This window comes from Petaurus breviceps, unplaced genomic scaffold, assembly GCF_028583685.1.
Source record: "Petaurus breviceps papuanus isolate PSGF00001 unplaced genomic scaffold, PetGlider_PUasm1.0 126, whole genome shotgun sequence".
Lineage (NCBI taxonomy): Eukaryota > Metazoa > Chordata > Mammalia > Diprotodontia > Petauridae > Petaurus > Petaurus breviceps.
Window position 1 is genome coordinate 37303480 of NW_027185655.1, and position 21843 is coordinate 37325322.

A 21843-nucleotide genomic window follows, 5' to 3' on the forward strand; every position below is an offset into this window, starting at 1 on the left:
ACATTTACCTGTTTATTAAAATTGCTGTCAATGTTCATTAAAATAAGCCCTCCCCTGAAAATAAGCCCTCTGGTGTTTTTCTGTCCAAAAAATTTAATAAGACAGTGTCTTATTATCGGGGAAACATGGTAGTTGTATAACTATGAACATGCTACTTACCCAGGCCACTCTATAAGACTAAGCTATAGAAGTGTTGTTCATCTGCATCCACTATCATAACAATGAAATCACTGGCTAGGACCAAAAACAAAATCTTTAAGATGTTTCTCCTACCTTTGGGCCTAAATTACACAAATCAAACCTTTCAGAGACAACTTGTATTTCTGCCCTCCAGTACTCCAACGACTGGATTGGATCACAGAGCAGCTTTGAAATGAACAAACTGGTAATTACATGAGCTGATGCAAAGAGAGCACAATCAGGAGAACATTATACCAAATGGCAGCAATATTGTACAAGGGTCAGTTGTGAATGACTTGGCCATTCTCAGCAATACAATGATCCGAGACAAATAAGTCCCTTAGGACTTAGGACGAAAAATGCTATCCATCTGCAGAGAAAGAACTGATGGAGTCTGAATGCAGATCGAAGCATACTATTTTTTTTACCTTTTTTTGTTATGGTTTAGGGTCTATTTTCTTTCACAACACAACTAATATGGAAATGTTTTGTGTGACTGCACATGAATAACCTAAATAAAATTGCTTGCTGTTGCAGGGAGCAGCAAGGGAAGGTAGAGAATTTCGAACCCCAAATTTTAAAAAACATTAAAAATTGTTTTTCTGTGTAACTGGAAAAAAATAAATTACTTTTTTTTTGTAGACATTTTTTTATGCAGGAGTACACCTTTACATACAATTGATGACAGGCATGAGAATATAATAACTAGCGATTTTTTGGCTGATTATAACTTTTGATTGCTGGGCATATTGGAAATACAACATCTAACAATTTTTTTAAATTTGTGAATTATAACTTTTTCTTTTTTTCTCAATATATTTATTTTTAGTTTTCAACATTCATTACATTTTGAGATACAAATTTTTCTCCCCATCTTTCCCCTGCACCCCATCCCAAAATAGCGAGCCTATTAAATACCCCTTTCCCCAATCTGTTCTCTCTTATATCCTCCCCCACTCCCCCCAACTTTCTAGTAGGGCAAGATGGATTTCTATACCCCAGTGCCTGTATACCTTATTTCCCAGTTGCATGCAAAAAGCAATTAAAAAAAAAGTTTTTAAAACTTTGAGTTCCAGATTTTTTCCCTTCTTCTCTCCTCGCCCACCCCCACTGGGAAAATAAGCAATTCAGTATAAGTTGTACGTGTGTAGTTATACAAAACATTTCCATAGTAGTTATATTGTAAAAAACTAACTATATTTCCATCCATCCTATCCAGCCCCCCACTTATTCTATTTTCTCCTTTGACCCTATCCCTTTTCAAATGTTTGCTTCTAACTACCCTCTCCCCCAATCTGCCCTCCCTTCTATCATCCCTCCTCTTATCCCCTTCCCCCCTATTTTCCCGTAGGGTAAGATACCCAATTGAGTGCATATGTTATCCCCTCCTTAAGCCAAATTCGATGTGAATCAGGTTGACCCATTCCCTTTCACCTTCCTTCTCTTCCCCTCTATTGTAAGTTTTCTCTTGCCTCTTTTAGTTTTTGCTTTTTGGAGAGGGGAAGGTAGGGCAATTGGGGTTAAGTGACTTGCCCAAGGTCACATGCTAGTTTTTGTGTTAAGTGTCTGAGGACAGATGGTCCTCCCAACTCCAGGGCTGGTGCTCTATTCGCTGCGCCACCTAGCTGCCCCACTCTCTTGCCTCTTTTATGTGAGATAATTTATCCTAATCTCTCTCTTTCTCCTTCTCCCAATATATATCACTCTCACCTCTTAATTTTATTTTTTAGATATCATCCCTTCATTTTCATCCTGTGCCCTGTCTATGTATATATGGACATACGTAGCCCACACTCACATATATATTTATACACACACCCTCCTCTACATACTTATATATGTATGTATACACATATATACAAATATATTCCCTTCAGCTATCCTCATACTGAGAAAAGTTACAATTACCGTTTTTCCATGTAGGAATGTAAATAGTTCAACTCAAATAAGTTCCTTATGATTTCTTTTTTCTGTTTGCCTTCTCGTGCTTCTCTTGCTTCTTGTATTTGAAAGTCAAATTTTCTGTTGAACTCTGGTTTTTTCATCAAGATTGCTTGAAAATCCTCTATTTCCCTCCCTCCTATCTTGTTCTATTCACCTCCCACTTGTTCTATTCTCTACTTTGATCCTGTCCCTTTTCAAAAGTGGGTGCTTCCAACTTCCCTCCCCCCCAGCCTGCCCTCCCTTCCATCATCCCCCCTCTCATCCTCTTCCCCCCATTCTCCTGTAGGGTGAGACACCCTATTTAGTGTGTATGTCATTCCCTCCCTAAGCCAAATTCAATGAGAATAAGGTTGACCCATTCCCTTTTGCCTTGCTGTTCTTCCCTTCCATTGTAACCATTTGTGATAGTAATGGCAATTAAAGATTCCCCTGTATTGGCTTGGTTTTCAAATTGATTGCGTTAAAACCCAGAGCTTGTTAATCCCACCTGTGGAGAAAGTCCTGAACTGGGAGGAGCTGGTGACATAGATTTGGAGGGACACAAGAAAGAGGCAGAGGAACCTTTTTGGAAACAGCATCCACGTGGAGGCAGAGAGAGAGACTAAGAGAATTGCTGGTGGCCGCTTTGAATTGCCCTGGACTTTTGAGACCTGCCCCCTGAGCTGCCAAGGACTGAGGAGACATGGCTGTTTTGCTGGTACTTTGTCTGTCTGTTTTGATGTTGTTTTGCCAGATTTGTCCACTGGTGAAAGACAGTCCTGTTGTTGAAGAAGTCCTGGAACCTGGCTTTTGGCTAAGAAGCCCTGAGACTGTCCTGCAGACAGAGAGTGAATACTGTCCACTGGTGAAGGACAGTGCTGTTGTTGCAGGGGTCTGGAGACTGTCCTGCAGACAGAATGAATACTGTCCACTGGTGAAGGACAGTGCTGTTGTTGCAGGGGTCTGGAGACTGTCCTGCAGACAGAGTGAATACTGTCCACTGGTGAAGGACGGTGCTGTTGTTGCAGGGGTCTGGGAACCTTTCTGTTGGTTCAGAAGCCCTGAAGAAGGATTTTCTGGTTCTATGTTTACAGAAATCCTGGGAGAGGGTTTTGCTAATGTTTTCAGGGGTTCTAGGACTGTTCTACAGACAGAGGATGAATTAATGAAGGGACTGGCAATGTATCTTGTGGCCTTGCTAAGCCTTGTCTCCCCAGGAACTAAGATTGCTGAGAACTTGCCTCGTGTCAAGATGAAGAAAAGACCTCCATTTGGGTATTAGGTGCTGTGCTTAAACTTGATGTAACTCTGGGGTAGATTCAATTGTGATCCAGGGGTGGGGAACTTTTGACCTTTTTGTGTTCTATGGTTGAGCAAATGAATGTATTTTACTTATGTTTGGAAACTAATCTCCATTTGAGAAGAGGGGCTTTGTGGTGGACTAAATGAAGGTATAGCCTAGGGGTGGAGAAGTATTTAGAACTGGGATTTTGTAATTGATTGAATGATTGGAAGGTCCTGGGGTGGGGTAGTACTTGGAGATTATTTAATCACCCTTAGTAAATGCTGTATTTTGAATGATGTCATGTTTTGACCTTCTCTGTTCTTGGTTTGTCACTGAATAAAATGGAGAGCACCTATGCTGGTATTTTGAACCTTGGGAAGTTGCCTTTCCTTGGCAATTACATTATACCATTTTCCCTTGCCTCTTCTATATGAGATAGTTCACCCCATTCTGTCTCTCCCCATCTCCTCTCATTATATTCCTCTCTCACCTCTTAATTTCACCTTTTAAGTATCATCCCTTCCTATTCAATTGGTTCTGCGCCCTATCTATGTATACCTGTACACATATATACACACATTCACATATGTATTCATATGCCCATATACCCTCCCATATAGACATATATACATACATACACATATATATGTACACACACACACACACATATATATATAAACACATACATTTCTATTCCCTTCAACTATTTTCATACTGAGAAAAGTTTCATCAGTTACAATTATCGTTTTTCCATGTTTAGGGATGTAAATAGTTCAACTATGATAAGTTCCTTATGATTTCTTTTCCCTGTTAAACTTCTCATACTTCTCTTGCTTCTTGTATCTGAATGTCAAATTTTCTATTTAACTCTTTTTTTCATCAAGAATGCTTGAAATCCTCTATTCCATTGAATGTCCATATTTTCCCCTGAAACATGATACTCAGTTTTGCTGGGTAGGTGGTTCTTGGTTTTAATCCCAGCTCCTTTGACCTCTGGAATATCATATTCCAAGCCCTTCTATCCCTCAGTGTAGAAGCTGTCAGATCTTCTGTTATCCTGATTGTGTTTCCACAATATTCAAATTATTTCTTTCTGGCTGCTTGTAATATTTTCTCCTTGATCTGGGAATTCTGGAACCTGGCTATAATATTCCTAGTAGTTTTCTTTTTGGGACCTTTTTCAGGAGGTGATCAGTGGATTCTTTCAACCTCTATTTTGCCCTCTGGTTCTAAAACATCAGGGCAATTTTCCTTGAGAATTTCTTGAAGGATGATTTCTAGGCTCTTTTTTTGATCACGGCTTTCAGGTAGTCCAGTAATTTTTAAATTATCTCTCCTGGATCTATTTTCCAGGTCAGTGGTTTTTCCAATGAGATTGCCTTCTATTTTTCATTTGTTTGGATCTGTTTTATAGTATCTTGATTTCTCATAAAGTTATTAGCTTCCATTTGCTCCAATCTATTTGTGAAGGAATGATTATCTTCAGTGAGCTTTTGAGATTCTTTTTCCACATGGCAAATTTGGCTTTTAAAGGCATTCTTCTCACTGGCTTTCTGGGCCTCTTTTGCCATTTGAGTTAGTCTATTTTTTAAGGTGTTATTTTCTTCAGTGTATTTTTGGGTCTCCTTTAGCAGGCTATTAACTCACTTTTCATGATTTTCTTGCATCATTCTCATTTCTCTTCCCAATTTTTCCTCCACTTCTCTTCCTTGATTTTCAAAGTACTTCCTGAGCTCCTCCATGGCCTATAACTAGTTCCTATTTTCCTTGGAAGCTTGTGATGTAGAAGTTCTGACTTGATTGTCTTCCTCCCATTCCATGCTTTTATCCTTTTTGTCCCCCAAAAAGGATTCTATGGTCTATTTGTGCTTTTTCTGCTTGTTCATATTGCCAGCCAATTACTTGACTTTTGAGCTCTCTGCCATGGTAGAACTCTGCTTCCAGATTGCAGAAAGCTATGCCCCCAAATCAGTGGGGTTTTTGCAGCTGCTGGAGCTATTAGGAGGGCACCTTTTCTGTAGACCCCACAAGCTCTGGCACACTGGCCACACACCCCAGGACCACCAGCTCGATCCAGATCCAAGTAGGTTAAAGCTCTGAATGGTCGCTTGGTCCCCCTATGATCTGCAGGCCAGGAGCTCTGGAGGCAGTCCTGCAGCAGCAGCTGCAGCCTTCACCACTTCTTGCCCTGGGGGCAGGAGCCAGACCAAGCTCTTCTCCACCCACTTACAACTGAGTTCCTGACTGATCTTTTACTTTCTTTTTGGTGTTTATGGGTTGAGAAGCCTGGAAACCGCCAGCTACTGCTGATTCACTCTCCTGAAGTCTGTTCCCGCATGGTCGCCCCAGGGCCAGAACCTTGTGGCTCATGTGGGACTGCACTTGGCTCCCAGCATGGTATGACAGACCCTTCAGGTAGGTCTGCCAGGCTGCCTTTAGCAGAAGGTTTTTTCTCTCTGTCACTTTGTGGGTTCTGTGGCTCGAAGATTTGTTTAGAGTCATTTTTTCACATGTATTGGAGGTAGTGGGAGCCGGAGCTGCAGAGGTCCTGTTTTTCACTCTGCCATCTTGGCTCTGCCCCCCAATAAATTATTTTTTAAAAAGGAAATTAATGAGTTGCTTTTTAAGCTGCCCAATCAGATATTTTATCCTGGCAAAACACAACATCAAAACTAGTTATATGTTGCATCTTTTACCTGTTTGAAAAAAGGAATATTTGATATGTTCCAGAGTTTTAAGGGAGTTTGGAATGACGAGCAGTCAAACAAAAGTAACATCCAGTCACTTAAATACACAGGCTAAATTTAACTTGTTTACTCTAATGATCACACTCCAATAATTACTGTCACCATCTCACTTTGAAAATGTATTAAGCTCTCAGTGGTGACATGGGACAGCTTCCTTTGTCCCTGAAGCTTTTTCTCCTGTTCCATTCTGGCTGAAATATGGTGTTGTCTTCCAACTTTCTAAAGGGGTTCACATCTAGAGTTCATTTTCTCAACTTGCTTTAAAAACAAACAAAATCTTCACATCCAGCTTTAAAAAAATCATTTCCTGAATACCTGAAACCTCCCTTTCTTTTACCCAACAATTACTGATAATTTAGACTCTAATCTTTAAAATTAAAAATAATCATTTGTCACCTTCGTTATCACTACAGTCTTCCTCTCCAAAGTGCTCATCTCAAGTTTATGAGCTATTGGGCAACAAAAGCTCAGGCCAAAAGCAAATGAAAGTCCCTTCCCATATCTGGTAGTGTCAAATAATTTTGGCCAAGTACATTCAAATGACAAGCTTGACTTGTGAATGCCAGAACACAGATTACTCAGAGGACATATGGCGTGAACCAATTTAAGGAAACTGGATTAAGGAGCCACACAGTGGTGTTCTTTTAAGGAAATAGGACACCACTTGCCTTTGCTATACTAATCCTTTCTGTGTTTGCAAATATTAAAACTCCCTTGCAAAGACAAATAAACCCCCTGGCCTACACACAGTAAAATTTTAATCACAGAAGGTATAAAATGAATTCAGCAAACTTGACTTCTGATTCCCAAAGAGGAGTTTTGACAATGCTTGCCTGGTGCCCGCATCCAAGCTAGTGTGTAACTCCCCAAGTATGACCCCTCCTGTTTAAAAGGTAACGCTCAGGATGTGAATATCGATTCTAGCTTCTGTTGGATGCAGTCTCATCTTTATAGTCACACTTCATGCCCTAATTAAATCACTTCTTTTCTGTAGCTCTAGGGTAACTAGGTGGCAGAGGACAGAACGCTGGCCTGAGGTCAAGACAGACATGAGTCCAAATCTAGCCTTACTATGTGACCCTGGGCAAGTCACTTAACCCTCTGACTCAGTTTTCTCAACTATAAAAAGAGGATAACAGCAAACACCTCTTTCACAGGGTCATGGTGAAGATCAAATGTAAATCACGTAGCTTGGTGTCAGGCACACAGAAGGTACTATATAAATGCTTATTCTCTTCTCTTTTTGTCTCTCATCTACATTAACTTTTACCTCACCTCCATATTCATGTGTGCCTATAGAGCACATTAGCTCTGTGACCGCAAGCAAGCCACTGAAACCGGTTCCTCAGCTGTGATATAATGACATTTCTCCCTGTCTCTTCCAAATCTGTATTCCACCAATGCCTCAGAGCTGGAGCTCAGAGAGTATTCAGTCAGTGTTTACACATGGCTCACTGGTGTAACCAGCAGAGCTGGAACTCTGGTCTCCCTAATCCTAGTCTGTGATCACACTGGACTGATCTAAGAGAATCAGCCTCAATACACAGCTGTTATACTGCTGCAGCGCTCCTTTTCTATATGTGTGCCCTAGGACGTTCCCTGCAGTGCTTGCAGAGCAAATTCCCCTTCTCATGACTGATTAGGCAAAACCCCAATAAGCTAACTGCCTGGCAGCATTCTGTGGAGAAGGGCCTACTGTACAGCCTTAGACAATGGATTCTTAATCTGAGGTTCATGAAGTCATTTTTTAAAATACTGTGATAACTATTATTTCAATATAAGCAATTTCCTTCACAATCCTATGTACTTTAATCATTTATAAACATTATTCTGAGAAAGTGTCCACAGGCTTCACCAGACTACTTATGGTGTCTGACACACACAAAAAGTTTAAGAACTCATGCCTCAGGGGCACCTGGGTGATGCAGAGGATGGAGTACTGGCCTTGGAGTCAGGAGGACCTGAGCTCATATATGGCCTCAGACACTTAACTAGATGTGTGGCCCTGGGCAAGTCACTGAAACCCAACTGCCTCACAAAAAAAAGAAAGAGAACTCATGCCTTTTAGACCAATGGTTCTCAAAATGTGGATCACCACAGACTGAACTACTCAAGTTTATATTAGGCCATTCATTGTTTTGGCATGAATCGGTCACTTGGGCTCCATCAATGCCTTAAAAAGCAGCATCATTGTTCTTGTCCTCTCATCTGTCCTGGGGGAAGGAATTTCTGACCCCATGGAAGTGATTCATGGACCAGTGGAGTCTGCCATTATTAGAACAGAAGAAACAAACAGCTAAGGCCAATGCACCAAGACATCTGATGAGGAACATTAGGGGAAGAAAGCAAGGATACACTTGACAGTGACTGTTTCCAAGGGGTTTTATGGGATGCCTTTTTAACATTTATATGAAACATATAGAGTCCAGAGTGATGAGACATGAACAAGTACTTTCTACAATAAATAAGAGATTTATAAAATTTCTCATAACATTACCCTCAGACTTCCACAAAGGAAAAAAATGATTCAAATGGCAAAACAAATTTTTATTGAAATTAAGATTAGTCTGAATTTGATAAAAAAAATATGAATAGAAATAAGTCAAGAATCAAAAACCCAAGACATAAGTTTACAACATGGCTTTATGTAAGTATATTAACATAAGCAACTTAATCATTAAACCCACCAGAATCCATTCCCTCTCCAAACTAGACCTGTAGGCAACATGTAAAGTGTTTAGAAAAATAGACATTTACATTTAATGTTCTTAAAAGAAGTAATTCTACAGATGTGAGTGGCTGTGCTTCGTGTTCTTGTTAGATAAAGTGTTATTACTATACACTTCCTTGGGCGGATAATGCTTAGACTCACAGTTCATGTCCTCTAAAGGTGGACCTGTTTACACTTTTAATCTCACAAGAGAAGCAGATAAGCAGTGGATACATGAAAACCTTGTCCAAGAGCTGAAATGTGTATAGCATGGTTGGGTTAATATACTATGTTTATTGCAAAAGGGAACAGATGACATACCTTTAATGAAAGAAAAAACAACCCATTTGGATCCTTCAAAGCATCAAAGTGCAAACATTTAAGGTTTTATAGTAAACTAATCTTCCAAAGTAAGGTTGTTCTCCTTTATTATCAGCCTATGTTATAATGAACTTGTAAATCTGATCTACTTTTTTTCAAGGGGGAGAAGGCTATAGTTGCACAAGAATTCTGCAGTTACCTGCTTCTGTGTTTCCAAAGTTTCCATTTGTTTCACTTTTAGTCACAGTAGTTTGGCACAAAAAGGCAATACCGGTAATATACACGAGAGTGCAATAATACATTTCTACAAGAGGTCATTTCAAATTTGAGGGCGTATGCGTGAAAATAACTCACATTGACATAGTGCTGTAAAGGGTTCACAAAGCACTTTCCTCACAAAAAGCTCGTGAAGAAGGCACTATAAATATCATCCTCACTTGACAGGTGAGGAAGTCAAGGCTCAGAAGGTGAAATAACTAACTTGCTCACAGCTCCAAAGCCTGCTGAGCCCAGTACCTCCTCCTGGCTCCACACTGAGGGCTCTTCCTACTGTACCTTGCAGACACTCTTCAAACAGTTGAAATTTAAATGGCAAAACAAACTTTCAGGTCCTTCTAAAAAGTCATGACAAACAGCAGGCAGTGTCACCCGGTCACAGCACACTGATCTGTCCACAGTGGGGCGCCTCTGGCTGCAGGTGCTGCTAGGCCTCTTTTAAAGGTCAGTTTTCTCTTCGTAGCGGCATTTACAGGCAGCTCTCTGGCTGTCCAGGTAGGGCTTACAGCCTAAGTGTATAACACCATCGAATAAGAGTTCCATCGCTGATTCACAAGCTGCAGAAAAGCAAACACTGTCACTGTCACTGCAGGGCAGGCTGGCAGCGCCTTCTCACTTCTACGCTGCTCAGACTACAGCAGCACAATGCTGCAGGCACGCTTTTAAAAGCTGGACCAGATCTACCTGAATAAGCTGGCATGATTCATTTTGATCTATGGCCCTCTTCTTCTTTTTTTTTTTTTTGAAGCAATTGGGGTTAAGTAACTTGCTCAGCGTTACACGGCCAGGTGTTTCTGGGTGGGTGCTAAGTGTGTGAGCCAGATTCGATCCCAGGTCATCCCGACTCTGGGGCAGGTGCTCTTACTCACTGTGCTACCTGGCCACCCCTATGGCCCTCTTCTTGTCTGTATATTCCCAAGTCCTTAAATCATGCCTATGTGCTGACCTATTTATGGGATTCACGATGACCCAAAGCCATTTTCAGCAACACATATGTTTGTCAGTCATTATTCCTTCCCCTTTTTTCTATGAAAAACGCAAAAAACAAATGAAGGCTGTATAAATCTATGTCTATGTAAGAAAGGACACAACAATCACTCATGCACCTAATGGCTTTTAAGTGCTCACATGTACCATAAAACGTTTAGAAGTTACAGTAAGAAAATTCTTCTTTTAAGTAATTCCAATTTTTGTTGAAACACCTCTTTCTGATAGGAATAAAAATTTTCTTTGGAAGTTTTTTTAAAAATTAAATTAAATACTTATTAAAGAATCTGAAGAACCTACATAATCATTTGCCATGTGACACAAAAGATATAAAAAAAAAAAGTAATTTTACAATTGCTTTCTGTTTCCAAATCCTGGCAAAGCAGATGAGGAAAAGGATTACAAACTTCAGCAATGATTTGTGCTCATGTATAATTGATATCACACTGCTTGCCTTCTCAAGAGGTTGAGGTGGGGAGGGAGGGAAAGAATGTGGAACCAAAAAAAATTTTGAATGAATGTCGAATTTTTTTACATGTAATTGGGAAATATTTAACTATTTTTTTTTAAAAAGAATAATTTGTGCCAGGTGACCTCTATGGTACACATCACAATGTATATATAGATGGTGTCAGGTTGTGTGCCCCAATAAAGCCTGCACAAGACCAGACCTGACTGCTACTCCAGCCAAGCATGAACGTCAGTCTTTTATTACAGTATATTTATTATTACTCACATCCTGTCAGGACTTCCCAGATCAGCCTCTTTAGCCCCCAAAACGTTTTTCTGAGCAGAGAACTAATTTTGATTTTACAGAAGGGCAATCTTGTCAAGGTCAGTGTTTAACTCTGGGCAACTAAGATTTATTTCGGGAATAGCAAAGTAAGGGTTTCGGGTGAATTTCCAGTCCCTGTCCTCCCAGTTGCCCCACTTCCCTCCTCTACCTCCAGCTCTTTTGTTTTTGTTAACGTAAGCAATTTTAAAACACCCAGACCAAGATGCCTTTACTATGGAGGTTAACAGAACTGTATGGAATAGTAGGCATACAACAAAGTCGTAGTAAAAAGGGCTTCTCTCGCTGGCACTGGAAGCTGAATGCCGCTCCTGCTGAATATTTAAAGGGACCAGTGATATCTGCCAAAAAGTGATTAAGTTAGGGCTCGTGACTGACCATCAGCATCACTGTGACAGCACAGAAAAGTGAGCGGCACCAGCATTTAGACTGTAGTAGGTATGAATTCCAGTGAATCCAAGCAGCTTGTCAGTTTTTTCCACCTCTGAAAACGGGTCCAGCATTGAAGGTTCACAGGAAGCTGAGATGTGCTTGGACATCCCAGAATGGGCATCAGCAGCTTTGAAACCATAAAAGGTATTTGGTTCTGAGAACTACATATGATCTACCACCTCAAGATCTTTCAAATAATGCAGTCATTTAGAGCCCCTGAGGTGAACCCTGGTTTAGCCAGCACAACAGCATGACAATTAAAGAGACAATCGGTTTTATTTCTGTCTAAGGATTGTCAGGCTGCTGATTAAAACAAAGAAATAGGACTAGAACTTTACTACAAAAAGAGTAAAAATGAAGACAATAGTAATACTTTTTGATTTAGCAGATCTATAAATAATCTATAAATATTTTGCTTTATTTTATTTTTCCTTAATTCTTTAGAAAGCTGATTTCATCTCAAATGAATTAGAGGAAGAAAGCTTTTTCAATTTCAAACACAAGCCCTTTCAAGTTCCCCCATGATTCTGGGGTTGGTCTGTAGCAGCGAGAAAAGGGAAAAAAAAAAACACCTGGGGAAGGAACTATAAGGATTTTTCCTGAGTTCTCTCTCCATAAAAGTAATCCAATTAAAAAAGCAACACCACAACACCACAGAAAAGTCCCAAAGCTAAAAACCTTCTCTCCCTCCAGCCCATCCTTACCTTGTACATTCTGTGCTAGGCCCAGGGTCTTCTGTACTTCTCGGCAGATCTTGGAAAGGCAATAATGAAACTGCTCATCACAGTCATTCTTGGTGCTGCCACAGGTCTCATAGCATCTGTCGTGATGATTGCAGCACCTTGTTACTGAAGGGATGCCGATGTTAAGCTAGAAATGGGGTTTTCACAAAGGTTAGTGTATTCAATACATACAATTCCAGGTCCCTCTGTCTGGAGGATGGCACTTGAATGGTCTGTCAAAATAACAACTACACCGTGTATATGGTAAGAGCCACAATTTCTCAGCAATGCAAGGGTTTAAGGCAACTCCAAAAGACTCATGATGGAAAACGCTGACCACAGCCAGAGAAAGAACTCTGGAGTCTGAATGCAATGGAAACGTACTATCTGCTCTCCTTTTCTTTTGTTTTGTTTCTTCTTTCTCATGGTTCTGTCCATTAGTTCTAATTCTTCTTTACATCATGACTAATGTGAAAATGTTTAATATGAATGTGTAAGTAGAGACTATATCAGACTGCATGCTGTCTTGGGGAGGGGGAAAAGGAGGGAGAGGGAGAAAACTTAAAAACTCAAAATCTTACAAAAGTGACTGTTGAAAATTAAAAATTATAAAAAATAAATTAAAAAAATAATGACCAGCCTTGTTACAAATGTCTTTCAGAACCAGCACATGGTTACCCCAAGATCAGAATGTGGTTCTGATAACATTCTCTGCTCTCTCCATCACACTTCTCGTGTCGCCAAGACACCAACAGCTCCCAGATATCTGTTCCCAGAAGACCCTGATTCCCCTGAGCGCCAACCTCCCCACTCTTAACATAACCGTGCACTAGAAGCCCAAACCAAGGGTCCAGCTATTCTAGAGAATGGTCTGGAATCATATCCAAAAGGTGAGCGGATAAGGAGCACCACTGACTCAGTTAGAGAGACAACCACGGGGTCAAAGCAAACACAAAGGACCCATATGTACAAACACAGGTCTGGGAGCACTTTTTGTAGTATTAAAAAACTAAAAACAAAGCCAGTGCTCAACAGCTAGAAAACAGCTGACAAAATTATGATAGAGGATGATAATGGAATATGAATGCATGAGGAGAAACAATAAATGACAGATTTGGAAAAACCTGGTAAGATTTGTATGGACAGATGCAGAATAAAAAGAACAGAACTGAGAGAAGAATTACAAAATAATCACAATCATGTAAGGGAAAACAAATTAAAAAAAAAAAACAAGAATTCCTGTCAAAACACTGACCAATGATGACTTTAGAAGACTATACGGCAGAGACACAACATTTTCAGACACAGCCAACGTGTTCATTTGTTTGCTTAAGTATGTTTGTATGTCTCAAGAGAGGGTGTAATGAGGTGGGTGATAGGGGGATACAAAGGGGTAGAAGGGAAGAGAATTATTGGGTGGTGACAGAAGAGAAGGAAAGAAGGGAGAGAAAAAAATTGAAGAAAAAAGAAACGGGAAAGTCAATAAAATAAAAAATATGCAGATAAAAACAAAAGTTAAGGGAACAAAATGGGGCCACCTGTGTGATTACAGTGTTAAATACACACCTAAAAAAACCCTTTATACAGTAACATGGTTTTCATTCTTTGCATATTGAAACATTCACGTTTATTGTCTGTCAAGCTCTTAATTTTTTTTTTTAAAGGAAATTTAGGGGCAGGTAGGTGGCATAGTGAATTAGAGCACTGGCCCTGGAGTCAGGAGGACCTGAGTTCAAATCCAGCCTCAGACACTTGACACACTTACTAGCCATGTGACTTTGGGCAAGTCACTTAACCCTTAGGCCCTCCAAAAAGAAAAAAAAAAGAAATTTAAAAAACAAAGCTGGGGCAGCCAGGTAGCACAGCGAGTAAGAGCACCGGCCCCAGTGTTGGGATGATCTTGGGATCGAATCCGGGCTCAGACACTTAGCACCCACCCAGAAACACCTGGCCATGTAACGTTGAGCAAGTTACTTAACCCCAATTGCTTAAAAAAAAAAAAAGGCAAAAAAAGTTTCAAAAGCAAGATCAAGGGAATAAAATTTCTTTAGGGAGTCAAATGTAGGTAAAGGTAATTCAACAAAATTGATTTAATATCACTGAAAACTTTCCAGATCTAAAATTTCAGGGAATGGTACCATTTTCTAGTTTCTTGTTTTTCCCTATTGCAATGTTACTTTCAGCCTATTGTTCAGCATTTCCAAAGTGACATTCTGAGGTGTAATGTTTTCTTTTTACCTACAGTTTTTTCTAGGCAGTACTCTGTACCACTAACACATTTGGGATATCAAGAAATAACAGTTCAAATTTTGTTAAAATCACTAAGGCTGACAAATATTCAATTATTATCAGCACTATAAAGACTGATAAATTTAATTACTATCACAACACATATTAAAAGTATACTAAAACTTACAGCTATACAAATGGTTATCCAGTTGTCAACTGTTTGGCCTATTCCATTTTTATGTAGTTGGTTACAACACTTAATAAGTAAACACTTACATTTATATAATAAGTAAAAATCAATAACACTTACATGAACACCAAATACTGGAGAGCCACATCCATTTGGAGGTGAAGGTTTATAGCCATAGCGAGGAACAGGCTTAGATCCTATAAAATACAAAAGAAATCATTAAGTTTTAGTAACTACATCACAATGACAAAATATAAGTGTAAACTCCTGGGGAACTGCTACTCCAGAAATATATAAAAATACGCATGCACGTGGGTTAATGTACATACAGATATATTTTTAATTTTATTTCTGGAACAGCTGTTTGTTATAAAGTCTTAAAAACGGATACTTGCACGCTTAGCAAGTGAAAATCTGTTCTGGGCTGATGAATCACTCCCCACTTCAGGCACACTAGGCTACTAGACTTGATACTTGTAATGCGAATGTAAATTTTAAAGATCTTCCCTGCCCCTAGGCTAAAGTGCACCAGAAGCCTGGGGAGGGAGGCTTGTTTTTCAGTAGATACTTTTTGATTGGCCAGTGGGTCAATAAGGTTGTTACATTCTCTGAGCCAGGAGAAGGCTATATAAGCCCTGATGTGTAGCTTTGTTTTGGGACTCACTTTGAGAAATGTTCTGTGATTTGATCTGAATTCTGGGAAGCCGTTGTTGAAAGTCCCCCGGCTTTGAAAAACCCAGAATGTGGAAACCCAGATGTTGACTGGGTATGGATGTAATGGTTGGACAGTTTGGAAATCTGTCTACTTGATGTTTCTGTCTTGATAATTATGCCTGTATACTTTGAGGTTCAGGGTGCTGACCTTTTCTCCTGAACAAGGTAAACGATATATGTCTGACTGATTAAAGTAAGCTTGTTAATCCATTTTGAGTTGCTTTCCTTTAACAAAGCAGATCTAAGAACCTGTGGTAGTTGCAAACCCTGAGGACGCTTGGGGTGCTTGCTGCTACAATACTCCATCTCTTCTTCTCTAGGCATTCTCCCAAGCTGACCCCAAGGCTGAAAGGCCCTCCCTTCTCACTTCAGCTTTTCAGAATCCCTTTTCTCCTTAAAGACTTACAGCTAAAATGGTAGCAGCTTTCCCAGGAAGTCTTCCCTCCTCCTCCCAGATTTCTGCTTCCTCAGATTACCTTGTATTTATTTTATGGAGTTTCCCTTCATTCAGAGCTCCTTAAAGGCAGAGAGGTTCATTTCCAGCTTTGTATACGTAGCAACCACATCAACACAAGCAATGAACATATAACTGTCTGCACACCTTCAGGTCTGCACCTCCCCTTTGTGGAATCCATGCTTTCCTTCATGAATCAGTACCAGTGCCACCCGCTGCCCACAAGAAGACTTTCCTCACCTCCCTAGCTATAAGGTGCTTCCAAGGTGACCTTGTATCTGATTTGTGCCTTGTGTGCACGTATTTGTATGTATATATCTTGTATGTGTGTACACATTTGCTGACTATCCTGTTAGTACATAAGCTCCTTGAGGGAAAGGAGGGTTTCACTTTTGCCTTGGTATCCCCAGCACTCTGCACACTGCCACCCTAGCACATTCTAAGTCTTTAATTTTATGTGTTCACTGGGTGAACATACACCATCCTTTACTTTTCTTCAACTGTTACTACAGACCATGAGATCTGATCTTTGGAACATTAGGGGAATGGCAACATCCTTACTAAAAGACCAATTTAATGACATTCAATAGACTATACTAAGGCAGAAAGCTTTTCAACAACCAGGGAGTGTTTCATAAAGGTCTTGGATCTCAGCATTCTCATGTCATTTTCCACTTTTCACTTGTGCTCGCCCCATGTCCCTGGAGCCTGTGCCTTTGCGTTGGTATGCTGCGTGCCTAGAACACATCCCCTGTGGACTTCTGCCTCAGAGAATCAATCCCTTAGCTCCCTCAGGCACCACCTTCTAGATGAAGCACTGTTTCCCCCAAATGCCAGTTCCTGCCTCCCTCCCTAGCATTTCTTTTGGACAGACATATATACAGGCATGCTGTCTCCTCCAATAACATGTAAGCTCCATAAGCGGGGGTTGTCTCATTCTTTGCATTTGCACCTCAAGTGCCTAGCACAGTGTCAGGCACACAGCAGGTGCTTAATAAACGTTTGTCGACTGCCTGGGGCCCTTTCCCCAAGTCACAGCTGGAAAAAATCAGTGTGTGTTGGGCATAGTGCCCCACCCAGACATTATGTATCATCTCATATGATCTTCACAACAACCCTGCAAGGCAGGTCCTGTTATTATCTCCAGTTTACATGTGGACAAACTGAGGCTGAGGGAGGCCAGGTGACTTGCCCAGAAAACCAAGCATCTGAATCCACATTCTTCCTGCTTCTGGGCTCAGCACAACATCCGCTGCACTCCGGTCAAGCTTAAAAGTACTTTCCCCACAGTACAAGCACTATCCTGTCAACGAGGAAACTGGGTGTTTGAGGCAGGAGGCAAGTAAAAAGATAAACATCTGTCTCCAGGAACGGTGAGCAATGAGGGGAAAGAATGCTGACCCTGATGCCAAAAGACCTGAGCTCGGTTTGCCAGCTCTGTGACTTTGGGCAAGCGCACCACGAGAGATCCGGCATCTCAGTCACTAAGGTGTGACGACAGGGTCTGGGATGCAAAGCCCCCTAAGCTCTCTGGGAGAGGGGAGAGGGAATGGAATGGACCACTTGAGTACTAAGGTACTATCCAGCCTTAATCCTGTGAGGCCACAGCCTCTCCCTATTAACACCTATGTATGTCATCATAAGCCTAACTCAAGTTGTACAAGAAAGAGAAAAAGAGTGCTGAATGTATGCTTCATGCGCAAAGTCTTCATACCTAGCACAGCACACTTTCTACAACTACATGCCATTAACAAATCATAAATGACCATCCTAAGGATTACAGCTGGCAGGCAAAGTCTGGTAGAATTTAACTTGATTCAGTTCATGGCCTGTTTCACTGTACACAACGTCTTGTTTTCCCATAAAAATCATTAGGCATACCCTATCTTTGTTTTTTTTTTTTTTAAGCAATCGGGGTTAAGTAACTTGCTCAAGGTTACACGGCCAGTTATTATTTCTGGGTGTGGTGCTGAGTATCTGAGCCCAGATTTGATCCAGATCATCCCAATACTGGAGCCGGTGCTCTTACTCGCTGAGCCACCTGGCCACCCCTAAGCAATTGGGGTTAAGTAACTTGCTCAAGGTTACACAGCCAGGTGTTTCTGGGTGGATGCTAAGTGTCTGAGCCCAGGATTCGATCTCCAGGTCTTCTCAACACTGGAGCTGGTGCTCTTACTCGCTGTGCTACCTGGCCGCCCCTGTTGGTTTCTTAACAGTTCCTTTCATTCCACTAAACTAACTAGGTGAAGAAGCTGTCAATCAATCCTAGAGGATGCCTCAGGAAACATGATCACCACAAGTGTTTATTTTTAACATTTTAAAATTTCCTAAAGTAAAGCCAGAGCATCATCTCATTTAAACACTTAAAAGGTCAAGTGATTTTGTAATAAGATCCTGGGGGAAACAGTGAGTCATGATTTAGACAATTGGCAAAAACGTCCACCTACAAGGACACTGGGATGATCTGGCATCAAGTCTGGCCCTGACTCTACCAAGCACAGACAGGCAGGTGAAGGTCTCTCAGTGCTCCTACACAACTAAGACTTGATCATAGGAAAAGCTGCTGATCTGCAGCCTCGGAGATGGTTCCCCATCCTGGTGATGCAACAATAAATCCCAATCAAACTACCATAGCACTGAAAATGAGGTTAGGCATTCTGGAAGGGAACTCAGAAGCCAGCTAAGTCCAGCGCCCTCCTTTAACACCACAAACAAGGATTTATTAACACTTACTATATGCTAGGCACTGCACAAAACCAACGGGGACACAAAATAGGGGAAAACATGCTCCCAGCCCTCCAGAAGGTCACAAGCTTATGGGGAAACATGCAAACAAGAGGAAACTGAGGCTGAGATGATTACGCACTGGGTCCAAGGTCACACAGCTGAAAGGGCCATTGTGGGAACCTAGGTCCCCCTGGACTCCACATTGCTTACTCTTTCCAAGGCAGGACAAGTTCTCCAAGTCTGTTGTCACTATGTATAATATTTTAAAAGTAATTAAAGGCAGGGGTGGGGCTAGAGGGGGAACATTGTAAATAACATTAGTTTTATTCTCTGTGGATAGGTTTGGCTTAGTAATGAAAGTAACACAAAGCATTATGTGCGCAAAGCTGGTTCTAGATGTCAATACTTCCTTTTCCAAGGCTACAACAGTGATGGGCTCTCCTAGAAGATTTCCTCAACAATTAGAAGACAAGGGGACAGCTAGCTGGCACAGTGAACAAAGCACCAGTCCTAGAGTCGAGCTGAGTTCAAATCTGGCCTTGGACTCTTAACACTTACTAGGACAAGTCACTTGACCCTGCCCTCCCCCCTCCAAAAAAAAGGAAAAAAAATTAGGAGACAAAATCCAACCAAAGGATAAGCCTTCCTCAACGTCCCTCACCCCCAAAGAGCCTTTCATCATTCTCAACAACCTGAGTGCAGCGTTTCCCTCACGAACAGGCCCCAGAATACAAGGGCTGTTTTCCTAGGGGCCAAAATTATTCTAGAAGGGGTCATTAACCTTTTTATGTCACAGATCTCTCTGACAGTCTGAAGCCAACAACTTCTCAGAATCATATTTTTAACTGCATAAAATACAAGGTTACAAAGGAAACTAAATTACACAGAAATACAATGATCAAATATAAAAAAAAAAAACCTCAAGTGCAGAACTTAGGAGTCAAGAAGGCCTGAATTTGAATCCTGCTTCAGACACCTCATAGCTGACCAGGTGACTTCCTTAATCAACTCCAGAGGCTCCCAAGATTGCTTCCCATGATTTAGTTATGTACGTGTGTATGTATATCTATGAATATACACACATTTCAGAACCTCATAGCAGACCAGGTGACCTCTTTAATCAATTCCAGACACTCTCTGTTACTTCCAAGATTTTAGTTATGTATGTATGTATATATATGTGCGCATATATACATATATATACACGTGTGTGCATATGTGTATAGATGTATGCATTGTATATATGCACGTCAGCGCACGTGTATAGTTGCATGTGTATAATGTATGTGCATGCATGCGTGTGTATGTATGTGTATATTCACAGTCCTAAGATCAAATATAAAACCCTGTTTGGCTTTTAAAGTGCTTCATCACTTGGCCCTTCCCCACCTTTCCCGTCTCCTGACCCTGCACACCCGGCCCCCTGAGACACACACACACACTCCTCACACTCTACCCTGGTCTTCCTGGCTCCCTTCAGGCCTCAGCGTGTGAGCCTCCCTTGCGGGGCCCTCCCCTTTCCCTGTGCAGGGCTTGTGGGGACGGCTATCTGCGGGCGTCCCTGGTCAGCAGTGGATGTCAGAGGGAGGTCTGGGTGGCGCCCCGGCATTCTTCTGCATACTTAAAGCTGACGGGCTGTGTAGACCGGGGATGATGCTGGTGACCATCAAACGAGACACCCTATACACACAAAGTGCTCTGCAGCCCTTGGAGAGCTTTCCCACCCTTCCAGACCCCATGTGGGGCTTTCCTGGCAAAGATGCTGGAGTGCTCTGCCATTTACCTCTCCAGCTCATTTTACACATGGAGACTGAGGCAGACCGCGTTAAGGGACTGGCGCAGGGTCTCACAGCTGGAAGTGTCCGAGGCCGCACGCAGCTGCGCCAATATCTGAGAATGAGGTCAGGTAATCTCAGCGCGCCCCGTAAATGCAGGCTGCGGTTGGTAACCAGCTCTCGGGCGCGCGCCCCGGCCCCCGGCCCCCTCCTCACCGTCCGCGCACTTGTACTGGCACAGCCCGTCCTCGCCGCCCAGCAGGTCCAACGCCGCGTTCAGGTACGTGTCTATGCGATGCACGCCGTTGCGGATCGTCTTCAGCGTGGCCCTCCAGTCCGTGGCATCCTCCTGCGGCCAGGCCCCGGGGGCCGCCCCGAGCACGAGCAGCAGCGGCAGCAGCAGAGCGGCCCAGGCCGGCGGCCGCCGCAGCCCCATCGCGGCCCCGGCGCCCACCTCTCAGCGGTCACGGACAACAACGACTCCGGGGCGGGCGTTCTCCGCAGCGGCCGCGCTCCCGGCGTCAGCCGCCCGGGCCGGCCAGCTCCATGCCGCCTCGGCGGACAGCGGGCGGCCGCGGCTCCCCCCGGCACGCGCCTTCTCTGGTTCGGCTGACCGAGCTCGGCGCCCGTGCTCGTGCGGCGTCATCCTTCTCCGGCGTGCACACGTGACTGGTGGCGTGCTGACGTCAGCGCGACGTGCACCACGGCGGGGCGGGGCGGGGCAATGCAGAGAGAAGGGCGGAGAGGCTGAGAAGGGATGATTGGTTTAGGTAGTGAGAGCTCTGGTCACGGGACTGCACAGCCTCGATGCCAGGTGACGACGCGGCACCAAGCGTGTAAGACCCTGAAGAAGCCGCTTTTGGACAGAGAACTGGGAACGTTTGTTTGACTGTTTCCCCATCCCTCCCTTTCTTCCTTCTCTCCCTTCTGTCTTTTCTCTCCTCTTTTCTTTCCTTCTTTCCTTCCCTCTCTCCTTTGCTCTTTCCTTCCTTCCCTCCCTCCTTCCTTCTGTCTTTTCTTCTTTTCTCTTTTCCTTTCTTTCTGTCTTCTTTCCTTCCTTCCCTCTTTCCTTCCTTTCTTCCTTCCCTCTTTCCTTGTTTCTTTCCCTCTTCTCTTCCTTCCCTCCTTTCTTCTGTCTTCTTTCTCTCTCCCTTTCTCCCTTCCCGCTTTCCTTCCTTCTTTCCTCTTTTCCTCTTTCCTTCCTCCTTCTGCCTTTTCTTCTTCCTTCCTTCCCTTCTTTTTTCTTTCCTTCTCTCCTTCCTTCCTTCCCTTTGCTTCACTCTTCCTCCTTTCCTTCCTCTTTCCCTCTTTCCTTCCCTCCTTCCCGTCTCCCTTCCTTCCTTCCTTCCTTCCTTCCTTCCTTCCTTCCTTCCTTCCT

General features: G+C 42.4%; 1 protein-coding gene across 4 annotated transcripts in view; it reads right to left on the minus strand.

The window, feature by feature from the left end:
- Positions 1-21051, minus strand: part of LOC138166582 (caspase-6-like) — a 61103-nt gene extending 40052 nt beyond the window's left edge. For 2 of the 4 annotated variants that reach the window (XM_069095072.1, XM_069095068.1), the window contains exons 1-3: positions 20682-21015; positions 14916-14992; positions 12359-12524 (exon numbers count right to left, since the gene is read on the minus strand). In XM_069095072.1, coding sequence (XP_068951173.1) covers positions 12359-12524; positions 14916-14992; positions 20682-20901 — 463 coding nt within the window. In that variant the 5' untranslated portion in view covers positions 20902-21015. Of the gene's footprint in view, positions 1-8661; positions 10000-12358; positions 12525-14915; positions 14993-20681 lie in introns of those variants that run through there. The other 2 variants (XM_069095083.1, XM_069095078.1) reach the window with 2 other exon arrangements.
- Between the last annotated feature and the right edge of the window lie 792 nt (positions 21052-21843).